The sequence below is a fragment of the Antedon mediterranea genome, chromosome 1 (genome assembly GCF_964355755.1).
Source record: "Antedon mediterranea chromosome 1, ecAntMedi1.1, whole genome shotgun sequence".
Lineage (NCBI taxonomy): Eukaryota > Metazoa > Echinodermata > Crinoidea > Comatulida > Antedonidae > Antedon > Antedon mediterranea.
Window position 1 is genome coordinate 8,207,829 of NC_092670.1, and position 14,399 is coordinate 8,222,227.

The window sequence follows — 14,399 nt, forward strand, 5'->3', positions numbered from 1 at the left end:
TGTCCACAGCGATTAAAACCTTTGTGACATCTGAGAGTGTGGAGCACTGTGGCGCAGTGGTTAGAGCATTGGACTTGCAATCAAGAGGTTGCTGGTTCAAGCCCGGTCGGTCACTGCAGTGTTGAGTCCTTAAGCAAGATTCTTTATCCACATTGTTTCTCCCCACCCAGATGATAGAAATGGGTACCGGTATGTAAAAAGTACTGGGAAGGTAAACCAGACTCGTTTGTGCGGGAGGAGTGGCGTACCCCCACCACAAACATACACACTTAGTGGAGTCTGGCTCAAACGCTAAAGAAATGGAGATGGGCACCACAGCCATTATCATTAGCTTAGGTCTCGACACTTTACCTTACAGACAATGACATCCTATCGAAAACTGAAGTCATTCATGGCATCTTTTTCCAAGTCTTGTTAAATGTAGCTTTACCTTTTCCTTGAACAGATGAAGTTGTATCACATTCACAACACCGCTAAAGGAATGAAAGAACAAGTAAGCGGCTGATGCTTGTGGTCCAAGAGAAGAAACAATCTCGTGTATTGGGATGTGCTTCCCCACTCCAAACTCGATCCAAAGCTCGTGGATCCTAGGTATTCTGTGGAAAGCTGACAATGCAATAACAATAACATCACTGTCTACAGTCTTGACAAGAATGCGCGGAAAAATTTCAGCGGCATGTTTAACATGAACAAACATACATTCATCTGCCTCTATGTTACATGGCATCAGCAGTTGTATATTTACAGTCTGGTTTGTTGCAGCTCTGTCTCCTAGAGACCCTACAAACATTCCGTGATTTGTGTCAACTTCGATCAGTGACACGACTAGATTTGTTTTTCGATAGATACTTTAATGACAGTTTAAAGTCTGGTATGCGTTCCAACCGCGTTTCTGGTGTAAGGAGGGTCGTTAAAGCCAGCGGGAGCATGCCCAACAATTGGACCACATTTTTTAGATTTGATGACAACAAATCAGATTTGTTTTCATTTATTGTAACTGAAGTAGTAGAGAACATTGGCACAAATCACGGAATGTTTGTAGGGTCTTTGGGAGACCAGTAAATATACAATCGCTGATGCCATGTAACATAGAAGAGGCAGATGAACGTATGTTTGTTCACGTTAAACTTGCCGCTGAAATTTTCCACGCATTGTCAAGACTGTACACAGTGTTGTCAGCTTTCCACAGAATACCTGGCATCCACGAGCTTCTGATTGAGTTTGGAGTGGGGAAGCACTTGAAGTACATCCCAATACACGAGATTGCTTCTTCTCTTGGATCACAAGCATCAGCCGCTTACTTGTTCTTTCATACCATTAGCGGTTGTGATAGAACTTCATCTGTTTAAGGAAAAGGTAAAGCTACATTTAACGAGAAAAAGATGCCATGTAGGACTCCAGTTTTGTTAGTGAAGAAACAGATTATCTAGAACAGTTTGTTGTAACTATGTCTACTGCAGAACATTTAATGATGCAATACGATATCTTTTTACAACAAGAGAAAGACTATTGAAAATATCCCCCAACATCTGCGGCATTAAGAGAACATGTGAAATGGAAACCAGGAAGTGGTACGACTGTCTAGATGCATTCAGGGTTGAACAGGACCTAGCGAACTGGGGATAGAGGAAGGACGGCAACAAATTTAGTCCAGCTTGGAGTTCATATCTTGGAGAACTTTCAGACGTCACAAAGGTTTTAATTCGCTTTGGACACACCGACTGTGATCTTGGATGCTGTAAATGCAGAAAGAGTGATTTACGATGTACAGAGCTGTGTGGTTGCCAGGGAAAATGTGACCTACAATAAGTGTCCGTGTTAAATGCATGTAATTATGAACATAAACAAATAGTGTAAAGCCAGTACGGGTTGAGCTACATTCAAAATGGTCGCCATGCAATCAATGACGTTATACTAATATGTTTGTTTACCTCAATACTATATTATACTTTGTACCTAAAATTATAACTGTAGGTATCGTACTGAAACATTTTGAGTTCGCCATTTTGAAATTCAAAATGACCGCCATGCAATAAAAATGTCAGTTAAATACCAATATGTTTGGTTACCTATTACCATATAATTGGCACCTAAAATCAGAACTCTGTGTACCTTTTTAGCAGAGATACCTGAAAAGTGAAAATTTAAAGTCCGCCATTTTGAAATCCAAAATGGCCGCCGTGCAATCAAAATGTTAGTTATACCAATATGTTTGGTGACCCATTAACATATAATTTGCACCTAAAATCAGAACTCTAGGTTCCTTTTTAGCAGAGATATACCTGAAAAATGGAAATTTGAAATCCGCCATTTTGAAATCCAACATGGCCGCCATGGAATCAAAATGTTAGTTATACCAGTATGTTTGGTGACCCCATTACCATATAATTTGCACCTAAATTCAGAACTCTAGGTGCCTATTTAGCAGAGATATACCTGAAAAGTGAACAATTTGGGTCCGCCATTTTGAAATCCAAAATGGCGGCTTTCCCCTGACCAAATTTTGTGCAACCCTTCCATTTCATATTTTTGACACCCTAATGAATAACTGTGCAAAGTTTCAGAATGTTATCACAATTTGAAGGATTGGGTCACTTAACAGGCCTACTAATAGTAATTCAGAACCAAGCCCAAGAGGGCCCTAATAATCACCATACGAGACCAAAAATGAGGCCCAGAATGTTGCGAATACCCACCAAAGAAGGGTAGATAATTGTTCATTAATTAATAAAACCCAAGTTTTATCGCAAAAATCGTGCGATTTTATGTTAAAAACGATGAATTTCAGCAATAACAAACAAGATTATTTATGGCACGCCCATAGTGCCTTTAATAGGAGAACAGCAGATCGGTTATCATTGTGTATTCTTCTAACGTTTATCGCCGATCTAATTTGTTTGTGTGAACATATTGACCTGTTTCGGAAGTTATTGTGTAGGAGTAGTATAAATTTGACAATACGGATTAAACAATTTAATATTACAATGTAAAGAAAAAAAAACACTGTTGATCAAGTTTCATTAATTATATATATTTATCCAAAGATATAATCATTCCTTTATAACTTAACCAAATTTTCCTATGTAGTCCTTCTCATTTTTCAACATAGACCTATAACATAACTGTAGGACCTATATTTGATGAACAAAATTTAAGTTTAAAAAATGACCGATTTATAAAATAATAAAACCAAAGAACAACTAAAATACTGCATATTAGTACTGTTAAACAAATTATAAACAAGTGTTTAATACGGAAAAATCTTCCTTTTAATTGAAAACAAACAACATATTGTAAAATTATAAAACAATCAAAATCATCTTAATGAATGTTACCAAAATGAAAAGAACAAATAAAACACCATTTTTCATATAATTGTTGATTTAAATAAAAGTTTTTTTTCCTTTGTTTTACAAATATTTACATTAAATCAGTTCAATAAGTGAATATAATACTTTCTATGTCAAACATAATACTACACTATGTAACACAGGGTTAAACATATTATTATAACCAACATGCCATGATAGATAGATAATCAATTTTTATATGTATATTGTTTCTAGTTCAACTTTTAAGATTACACATTGTGAGAGATTGCCATAAAAGATAAGATACATTTAAATATTGTAGCATAAAAATAATAGTTTATTAATAACATTTAGCTTTAAAATTGCATTAGAAAAAGAACAAAACAAAAACAGTGTTTTCTGTTGTAAATCAGTCTGGTTTTATGTTGTTAATTAATGCTTTGTTTTTGAGATTCTGTTAAATTTTTGTCAAAGTACAGTGGCATTGTTGGTGAGTTATAAGTACTAATGTACGAGTTTCTAGGCAATTTAGACATGCAAGCAATACATGGACAAAAATAAAAGGTACGCGAAATCCACCTTCGTTGTATGGTTCTATAAGGACCTGTGGTACTAGCTTGCAAGTCCCCAGACTGAAGAATCCTTTTGCAAATCGCACACTTCGCTTCTTTTGATCCAGTTCGAACATTAATGTAATAATTTTGATTTACGGCTTTTGGAATTTGTGTTATTGGTAATTTTTCAGGGTATTTATTTGTTATCTCTTTCCATTCTGCTTGTGTGAATTTTGTTTTGTAAATCAAGTGATCGTGTTTTCCAAAATTGAAAATGTTGTGAAATACCCAAACTAAATGGTGACATCCACTCTTGCAACCAATGGATGTGCAGGTAGCAATATCTTTTGTCATCTTTATTTTTTCCAAGTAGCCCATTGTGTCTAAAATCATAAAATTAAATTCATTAATATTACTGTTACTTGCCATTAAGTCCATCTGAACATTGTTCACCTTCTTCATGAAAAAACCAAGATTTTTCTTCTCAACTCGTCTCGCTTGTGGCTCTTTCCTATTTCTGTCTGACCTATGGCTATCTTTAACATTTACTCTGTAATCATTTTGTGCCATTTCAATCGAACCAACACCCTGTATCTCAGATTGACGTCTTTCAATGTCTTGAGCAGCTGACGCACACCTATCTATGTCAACAAACAGTTCTTGGTCACTCTTTTCCCTTCTTTCAGCTGATGTGGGTCCCTTACCAATTGTTTTTCTACCAAGAGCCTGTCGCTTTATTTCTGCCGTCTCTAAAATGGCAGCTGAACACTCCATAATAACAACATCCAATAGCCTTTTTCTGTAACCTGATGCACTAACAGATTTTGCATTGGAAACTTCGGCTGAAGAGGCTAAGCTACTTGATTGTATTCTACACCACTTCTGCCAACGTGCTTTTCGTCTCCACCACCAATTCTTAAAGTTCATCATTTTTGTACGGTTATTAGATTTTGTAGAAATTAGTTTCAACAGTGCTGTCTCTGCTTCTTCAGCATGAACATTTGTAACAGCATTATAAGCATCAACCATAAATTTTTGAAATTTAGATTTGTCTTTTTCAGAGCTGAAGTAAACATTGTGCCGATTTATATCTTGCTTAAAATGAAAGTAATCTGAAACAGTTTTTGTCTTAATATCATTACCTTTGGCTTTGCAAAGACCTGACCACAGAGCTCCTCCCTCATCTCCAACATAGGCATGGGCATCTAGACCTTTACCCAGAAAGTCAATGGCTTTAAGGTTGTATTCAAGAGCTACAGAAGGTATAATTTTGTTTACAGCTTTATCAAAGTATCTCACTAGCCTCGCCACATTTTCTGAATTTTCACCAGGTTTTGGAACGAAACTACTAACAAGTTTAACATTCCGTCTCAAAACAGGATTATATGTTGCATCAGCTCAATTTCTGTGTAATCTTTTGTAAGACTTTCGCACCCATCAAGGCTAACTGGTTCATTTATTTTACCAAGAGTAATGAGAGCTGCCATACGAATTTTTTGTTCACTGGACAGAAAAACAGAGTTTTCACCAACTTCCATGATTAAATTTTCATCTAAACCCCGCTTACAAAAATCTTCTTTAAGTAGGCGTATAGCTTCAATATCTGAACCATCTGGTCTGGATTTTTCATTAACCTTACTTTTAAGATAATGGAGATGACGTGTGTCACTAAATTTCATAGCCGCATCTTCTAGAGAATTGCTATCACGTTTACCATCTAATAAAACCTGTCGAATTTTTTCTAACTGAATTTGACCAGTTGTTATTGTTGGTCTTTGTTTTAGAATGTCTTTGACTTCCTCTTCATTGGGCTTTTCTTCAGCAGCTTTTGGAAAGCAGGAATGAAAACCAATATAAATCACAGTCAATTTGTTATGACAACGATCATTTTCAACATACTTTCTGGCAGAGCATTTGACTTTTGTTGCTTCTTGATTACAATGTTTACAATGCTTACTTCTGTTAAAATCTGCTTTATTAGAATGTTGGTTTATGTTTCTGAATGCACATTTAACATTTCTACATTCAAATGATCCTCCACACATCTGTAAGGTTCGTCGTCCTCCCTTACAAAATTCACGCCTGGGACAGTGTTGTGACCGACTCCAATTCCATGTGTCATAGATTCCAATAAGAGGTTTGTTTTCATTGTAGGAAACTTCATACCTTAAATTTCCATTAGGTGTATCAGGTACTTTGTTTACTCGTTCTGCCTTTAACTTGTCAACCTCATTTTGATTCAAGTACACTCTTGAGCCCCTCTTTATTAGTATCTCATCTCTGTAAAAGTAAATAACATTCAGTTACGTATTTATTTATTTGTAGGCAAATTCTTAATCCATGCAGTCTAACTTTTACTTTACTAACTTACTTTTTTTCTTCCAATACATCTGTGTGCCATTCTTCCTTTTTGCATTGTTTTGGTTTTTTTTTTATTGGTGTACACTCAGCCGAGCTTAAACCACTCATCGTACTTGTCAGAATGTCAATGGACTTTTTCTAGAAAGCAAATAAGAAACACACATTCGCTTTATTTTAACACATCACTGAATTTGTAATACATGCATTTAAAAACATATTCTAATTTGTAAAATAATTTTAAAATTCTAAACTCTAATTTTTTAATTTATTTTTTAAGATTCCTGATGATGATTGCCAATTACAGAAAGAAAAAATAATGTTTTGGAGGCAAATACAATACTAAGAATTCTTGACTTAAACATTAAAGTTGGATATGTGAGGGAACTCTGAAATATATTATTAAAGCAGTTTAGGGTGACAAAAATATCACCAAGTATGAATGAAGTTTTTAATATATCATTATTTAAAACTGTATAATCAATAAACTTACCAAATTTTCTGTTTTTCTTCTTTTCCGTTTTTTTGATTTGCCTTTGTTATCACCGAGACTTAGAGATGGTAAATCGTCTGAGCTGCTTGAAATTACAGTAGAATTACGTATGGTGTCCTACACAAAAACACATTTTAAATATTGATAGTTACTGTTCATGACAATATATTATGAATAGAGCATAACATTACATGATGAGTTAAGTTAAGTTTATTTTAGCTTTGCTTGAATATAAATAATTAATATTTTTTGGTTATTGTTACTGTTTATAAAAACATGCAAGTTAGGATAGGTGGCAATTGCCAACCTAACTATTTCAATTAAATTTATTGACAATAATGTATTCACGAATAAATGTATGAATGAATAAATTAATTAATGCATCTTCAGACTTTTTGGTAGCCTAGTCTAAGATACACTAGGTAGGCTACAAAAGTGACTAAAAAGCACAGTAGTTTAGTAAAATTTAAATTAGAAAAACATTATCTTAACCTTCAATTGACCTAAAGTATCATCTTGACTATCATCTGTATTAAAATCTCTTGTGTTTTTTTTCTGCCAAAAGTATTTAGTGCGAACTAATAGTAATGGTAAAGAAAATCAAAGTATATGTTTTCAACTTGACCATGCTATGCATTGCGAATCTAAAGGCAACCCGTCTTCCCCTACTTAATCTCCTTAGTTCTGATCAGTTTTTAAACTTACCTCATCTTCTGATTCACTGGTAATTAAAACAATATCATTCCCAATCTGCAACGATAAAACATTTAAATTCACAACATTATTGTATTTCAAATAATTATATTTGAACAACCAATAGGAATATAGTTTAGTGTAAAAAAGAATGTATAACATGTTTGGATAAGTATAGTAGGCATAGGTTTTTAGTATTTATTACTGTTGACCAAAATGGTTTGAATTGATGTAGGGGAATATTATACAGTTTTATCATTTTCTTAAAATGGGATAAATGCTAAATAATTAGGGATCATATCCAAATGACTATATTTCAGTTTCTGCAGTAATACCGAACAAACTATAAATAATAATAATAATAATAATAATAATAATATACTGAAATTATCATTGCAGTACTGCAATTGTTAGCTTTGTATTATTATAGCCCTGCAGTAGAATATTTTGAATATGATCCCTAAATGCAATAGAATTCTATATAGGGTATTTACAAATTTAAGTACAGATGTGGTATTAATGAATTGTAAAATTACAATAATTAGTTACTGCAACTTACTTGATTTACACTATCACAAACACTTTCATCTCCACTTGATATTAATATTTCATCAAGCTGAAAATACAAAATAAGCCAAGTTTTAATTGATTTAAAAAAATGTAATATAGTAAATTAATATATAAATTAGAGAGATAAAGACAGATTATGAATATTTCAATAGTGGGTATGTGTGAAATAAATACATACAGTATTTAGAAATATGATAAAAGTATGCATACTGTATTATACAAAACTAATTTCTCTCCTTCCTGGTAAATTTACCAAAAAAATTCATACTGTACACTAATAAACAAAAAGACACATTTGTAAATGTTCTAAAAGCTACACTGTATCTTAAAGAAAACAACAAAAACGTTTTTGGAAACTCATAATCAATATCATCTTATATCAGTATTTTCAACTTTATAGGCCTATCTGCATCTGGGCTTTCAAAAGCGATTATTCATAAACCAAATAAACACAAAATTACAAAATTTACCACTAATGCCCTGCCTTTAAAAACACTGAGACCAGGATTGTATTCTTCTGGACCAAAATGCTCAAATACCTTGGCTTTTTTGTGCCTCTCTGTTTTTGTGTGTTTTTCCACAGATTCTGTAAATACAAAAACATACAATATTATCCCATAACAATTTCTAAAGTTGGCCTAAAAAAGTAAAAATATAGGCAATTCATAAGACAATTATCTTTTAAATACTCGTAACTTTAAGAAGATTTGCTGACTTCATCAGTGCTAATTTTTAATCTCTGTCTTGAAATTGTAGATAATAGTTAAAAAAATAATTCAAAAAGTGTTTAATGTATATAAACTATATAATCATATTATTCAGCTCAATATCATTCATTCTGTTCTATTGGATGTTGTAAGACTTTAAGAAACTAGAGGGTGAGCTCGCTTCGCTCGCTCCCCCTCTAGGAAGTGTAGACGATGGTTCTCGGAATGATAATGTTCTCCTTACACATTTTCTGTCGGTTACCATTATTGAAAATGCTTGACATTCGTAAAACTGAACTACTTTGTTTCACAGTGTTTTAGATGATTAATAACATTTTAAAGTATAGTTTTTATTGTTTGGTAGGGCCCTTTGGGGAGGCGGAGGTCATTTGAGGGAGGTGCTTATTCGAGGGATATATGTTAAATTTTTTAGTTCTAATAATATGGTAACATTTATAATCAAATGAAATCTTCTCATAGATATGAAAAGTGGTAAAAAAGAATAACAAATGCTTGGTAAATTGCAGATAACAGTGCGGTGAATTCTACTACAAATAGTATAATTGTGTTATTATAAATATGTGGATGGACGTTTATTAGATAGTTGGGTTGGGGGGGGGGGGTTATTATTCAAAGTGATGTTTTATTGGAGAGGCGTTTATTCAAATGAATACCATCCTAATAATTATTAATACATTATTTAATTTAATCATCTTTTGAAACTAACTGCCGTGACAGAGTGGGCCCAAGAAAGAAGACATTACGGCTTGCAACATCGGCAGACATCTCGGTCCTAACGGGACACAGGAAGATAGCCTACAGTTATTCCTGCAAGCTTACTCAATAAAACTCAGCTATCGGGATTTCACTCGAAAAATGTCTTATCAAATCTCCCTATGTAATTTTATAATACTATTCCCCACATTATATTCTGATTCTTTATGGCGTACATTTAATTTGATCTTTATTAATTTGCAGTGTAATTCCTATTATTTAACTACTGTACCTTCACACATGTGTGGTATGTTTTAAAATAAACAAAAAACTGAAATGGCTATGATTAATGGCCAATTTTTTTTTTGTCTTCCAAAGGGACACTGTATTGATTGATGGAAAGTGCCTGTTTCCAGTCACCTTTAGGGTCAAATCTATTATTTTAACTGCTCCCTTGTGTATAAAAGAGAGAAAATATTTGAAACTAAGGTGAACTTATCTTAAACCTGGAAATTACTTTGACCGGGAAGAATTGAAATTGAGAGGAAAATCCAATGTTGAAATCATAAATGTTGTTAAAAAACTCCTTATAATATCTTCCTAAGATATAAATATGGAACAATAGCGTCGGCGTGCACACTAATGTTATCAAATCTACGTTTCGCGGTACATCTCGGATAGATAAGGTAGGTATCCAAGGCGGAGATTTGTACCGAAGTTTTTGCATTGTGCTCGCCTATGTCAGAATTAACCATAATTTATATATAGATGTCAGTACATTTTGTAATATTATTACACACAGTATAATCGTAGATAAAAATTCTAAAACTTAAGACTAACCTGCACGGTTCCCCTCGTCACATTTGGATACAACTGGACACCCAACTTCTGTTAGCAACATGTAATGATTCCCAGTATATGCAAAGTAAACATCTGAGTTTCCACATCCAAGGTTACCAAATGGAACTGCAACTGTCATTCTCTATTGAGAAGAAGAGAAAAAGTAATTAAAAATAAAATCTGATAACAAGAATAAAACAAACTAATTAAAAGAAACAACATTACTTTTCAGCAAGTAAACAGATTTAAGAATGCCTGATGAGTTTGTCTGGATATTAGCAAAAGTGTTTAAATGCAATAAACTAAATACAATTTTGTTCTGTACATTATAATTTTTTTAATTTAATTTTTTTAACAATTTCTTATCATGTTAAATACATGCCCTATAAAGTATAATTTTATATTTATTATTTAGATTTGTTTGATACATTAATTTTTAGAAAGCAAAAATGTATATACACATACCCCTTTCCAATCAACAATTTTACAATTAATGCAAAATATTGTTGCAGCAGCTCTAATGACAACATGGTTAGCCATTTGCTGACACAGGCCTATCACACAATCTTCCCATGTACATGGGCATTCTTCCAAGTTTGGAAAATCAGCATTTGAAAAAAATTGCAGAAGGTCTTGCTTAACTGCAGTGCCCTATGTTCAATTAAAAAGTCACTAATTATCTCATTTTATTTAATTATATATATTTATTTTGATTCAAGTTTTTTTCCTATGTTATGCATTGAACATTGAAATAAAATTGATGAAACCTTTAAAATACATTGAATTCTTCCCTGATTTTTACAAACAAAAAATCGGCTACTACTAATCTAGGCAATGAGTAAAAGAGGATGGTCAGTAAAGCTGGCATAAGCCTGGGTACTCCATAAGCCTGGGTACTCCTTAAGCCTCTTGTTCTCAATAAAGACCATGTTAAATACATTATGAACACACCCAGGCGTTCCATAAGCCGATAGCAATAATTTCATCCCCGCCGAATGAATACAGTATAATTTAAATAAATAATTATATTATTAATAAAATAAAGATGAAACTGAAAGCACGATAAACTTACATTTTCAATTGAATTGACATACCGATTTTGTAAAAGGTAGTCCCGAATTAAATCAAAAACTTCCTCTTCTTCTATCGAAAAAAGTGCAGCTAAGCATTGGTAAAAACACCGGTTTTCATTCCCCGGTGGGTCAGCTTTCAAAGTAAGTCCTCGCTTTTTTGCTTCGAGAAGGCACAACACCCGGTTAGACATCTTCGGATATTGACCTTGTATTATGAAATGACGGTCTTCAGAGCTCCGGAGTTCTTTCGCGCAGACATTTATATTCGCCATCGCCAATCATTAGCCTCTTTCTAATCTTTGCGGCATGTTCTTTGATCGGCATATCGGTTACCATTATTCGCCGCCAACAGGAAGTCAAGTTAAGTTTGTCTATCTTTGTTTTGCCATGGTTTTGCATTCCCATACATGCTGAAGTTAAAAGGGAGGTGGGTCGGGTTGCTTTCGGAGGTTATTACCCGGACCAACCAATATGAAACTAAAATCATTGTGAAGTAAGGAAAAAATAATCAATAAATATTCTCCCGCATATGACCGTACAGTGTTAATAACACGTGCTGTTTTCTTTAAAGACCAGCACCGTGTGTATACATAAAGAAATATCAAAACATTTCAACTTTTTTGGTAACTCTAGAGGAAATTTTAACAACAGGGAGCACGAAGCATGTCCGTATGATAACCGATACGACCTCATGCCAATAATAAGCACTGAGTCATTTAAGGTTGATTATTCTACTATAGTACTGTATATAGCAACTACAGAAATCGTCGAAATACTGTCGGTGAATAAAAAAAAGGCACATACGGATGGCAGCTATCCACACACAACTTGAGAACAGTTTAGGGCACTGTTGTAAAAATGAACACAAATAATTTGACAACATGATGAATATTTATTTATTTATTCATTTTTATTTCTAATGATATAGCATAGGCCTATGTTATAAAAATTTAAATAATTGATTTATATAATAGCATAGTAGCACGTTAAGATATGCCTCGCGCGTTTTTGAAATTTTAAAATACATGCCTCGCACTTTTGGAAATGATAAAACGATGCCTCGCACAAATATTCTGCTTGCCTCGCATGCCTCGCCTCGCACTTTGTCAACACTCGCTCTAGCGCCAGGTTTATTAGTACGTACATGGACAACAATAGATAAAAATCGTTCATAATATACCTAGCTTACTAAAACAGGAATAGTGTATCATTATTAAATATTACACCAATTATTATTATATCAAAATTGATTAAATTATTTTCTACATAGGCCTCTTATCTAGGTTAGGGCTAAGCATATTAGCTAAAGTTTAATTTTAGGCCTAGTATTACAATTGTCGGACGCAAGTCTTTTTTCACACGCGCTCCAGAATTCTGTCGCAATTTTTTTCTTTGCGGCATGTTATTGGATCGGCATATCAGTTACCTTTTATTCACCGCCAGTTATTGAACTTGTCCTGGCAATCGCTGTTCACCTTATTTGCGAGAGAGGTACACGTGTTGTTCCTAGAGAATGGAATGTCAAAAATGTCTTTGGCACGCCGCTCAGAGAGAAGTCTGTGCGTTGCTGCTGAAACCACGTGCTATAGGAGGGGAATGCACCACAATCCTCTGAGCTGAGGGCTGAATAATTCCGCTACCTGCTAAATAGTAAAGAGGGATTTTCCATCTCTCGGGTCTACTGGATCTAGGCGCAGGGGTGTGACAAAATATTATTTTCACTCTGCTATGTTCGAGAGACATGTGAGTGAACACGCTCGAAATGCCAACAAACATTGCAGTCATTTGATGAGTGTGTCGCTATAACAATTATTGTTTATCGAAAGTTGAAGACTGTCGTTCAGATTTTTGAACCGTAGTTTGGGCACTTTTGTAAAAGTAAAATTTGACACGATATGACTTAAATGAAAAAACAATCGTTACATAAAAATAAACAACATGATGAGTGTATACACGAATCTATTTAGATACGCTTGTATCGATTGATTATTAGACCTATAATATAGCATAATAGCACGTTAAGATATGCCTCGCACCTTTTTGAAATTGTAAACTATATGCCTCGCATGCCTCGCACTTTTGGAAATGATAAAACGATGCCTCGCATAAATATTTGACTTGCCTCGCTTGCCTCGCGTGCCTCGCTGCCTCGCACTTTGTCAACACTCAAATTAGTTACCAGAGCCACAATTACGAATCTTTCTTCAACCTACGCGTGGATACCAGCTAATTTTTTAGGATAAGCTAATTTTTTAGGATAATATAATAAATGTATAAATGTGTAGTAGCCTAGGCCTTCGTATAGATTTACAGTAGTTAAAACAATAACAGTGTTGTAAGACAATGAGTGTTATAGGCTACTTATTGATCATTTTACATTTATTGACAAGTTATGTGTCTTAATTTTATAATGACTTTTCAAAATAAAGAAATAAAAAAAAAAGGATTTCATCGCCGATATGATTGTTTTACATGCAGGTATTTTAGTAAAATTAAAACGCTACATTTTGACCATGGAAAAACCATCGTACAGTATCGTGTGCGTGTTTTTTAAAAAGGGGAATCCCCGACGGTCAGCAGAAAGACATAGCAGCTGTGAGGAAACAGATACCAGAAGGCGCAGCTCCGATTGGTTTCAGAGAATGTTTCAGATGGCGAGTCGCCTTTTATTCAACAGCACAATGATCATTTTACTGAAGAAATTCTTTTCAACCCCTTTGGTTAGGCCTAGAACATTCTAATTATCATGCCTAATAAATATCCTCATAATAATCGGGTATTTATTTAATTTTAAATTAAACAAGACAGTGAAGAGGCACGGAATAATACGTACACGGACGTACGACGAATACACACACGCACGTCATCATTTACGACATATAGTGGTGATATGATGCAATTTTATAATGGATATAATGATGGGATTGCCTTTCCAGGCTTACAATCAATGTTCATTACGTAATACTATGTATATAATAGTAAACTGAATGTTTATAAATAAATTGTTTTACGTAATTTGTTGCATATAAAATAAAAGACACAGACGTAGCCTACGTTTCCTATAAAATATTTCACATTTAAATAAT

At 33.8% G+C, this 14,399-nt stretch overlaps 1 protein-coding gene across 1 annotated transcript; it reads right to left on the reverse strand.

Moving 5' to 3' along the window:
- Nucleotides 1-7,799: 7,799 nt before the first annotated feature.
- Nucleotides 7,800-11,559, reverse strand: LOC140040841 (uncharacterized). Its single transcript, XM_072087086.1, has 5 exons — nt 10,706-11,559; nt 10,241-10,382; nt 8,450-8,565; nt 7,969-8,025; nt 7,800-7,886 (listed from the first exon to the last, which is right to left on the reverse strand). The coding sequence occupies exons 1-5, from the start codon at nt 10,778-10,780 to the stop codon at nt 7,800-7,802; spliced, it is 477 nt and encodes a 158-aa protein (XP_071943187.1). The 5' UTR covers nt 10,781-11,559.
- Nucleotides 11,560-14,399: the final 2,840 nt, after the last annotated feature.

Bases quoted from the DNA above. Each gene is read 5' to 3' on its own strand.
- LOC140040841 (XM_072087086.1), bottom strand. From the start codon at position 10,780: ATGGCTAACCATGTTGTCATTAGAGCTGCTGCAACAATATTTTGCATT. The intron at 10,383-10,705 runs GTATGTGTATAT...TCTTCTCAATAG, and splicing joins AAATTGTTGATTGGAAAGGG to AGAATGACAGTTGCAGTTCC. The intron at 7,887-7,968 runs GTAAGTTGCAGT...TACCCTATATAG, and splicing joins TTTGTGATAGTGTAAATCAA to AATTCTATTGCATTTAGGGA.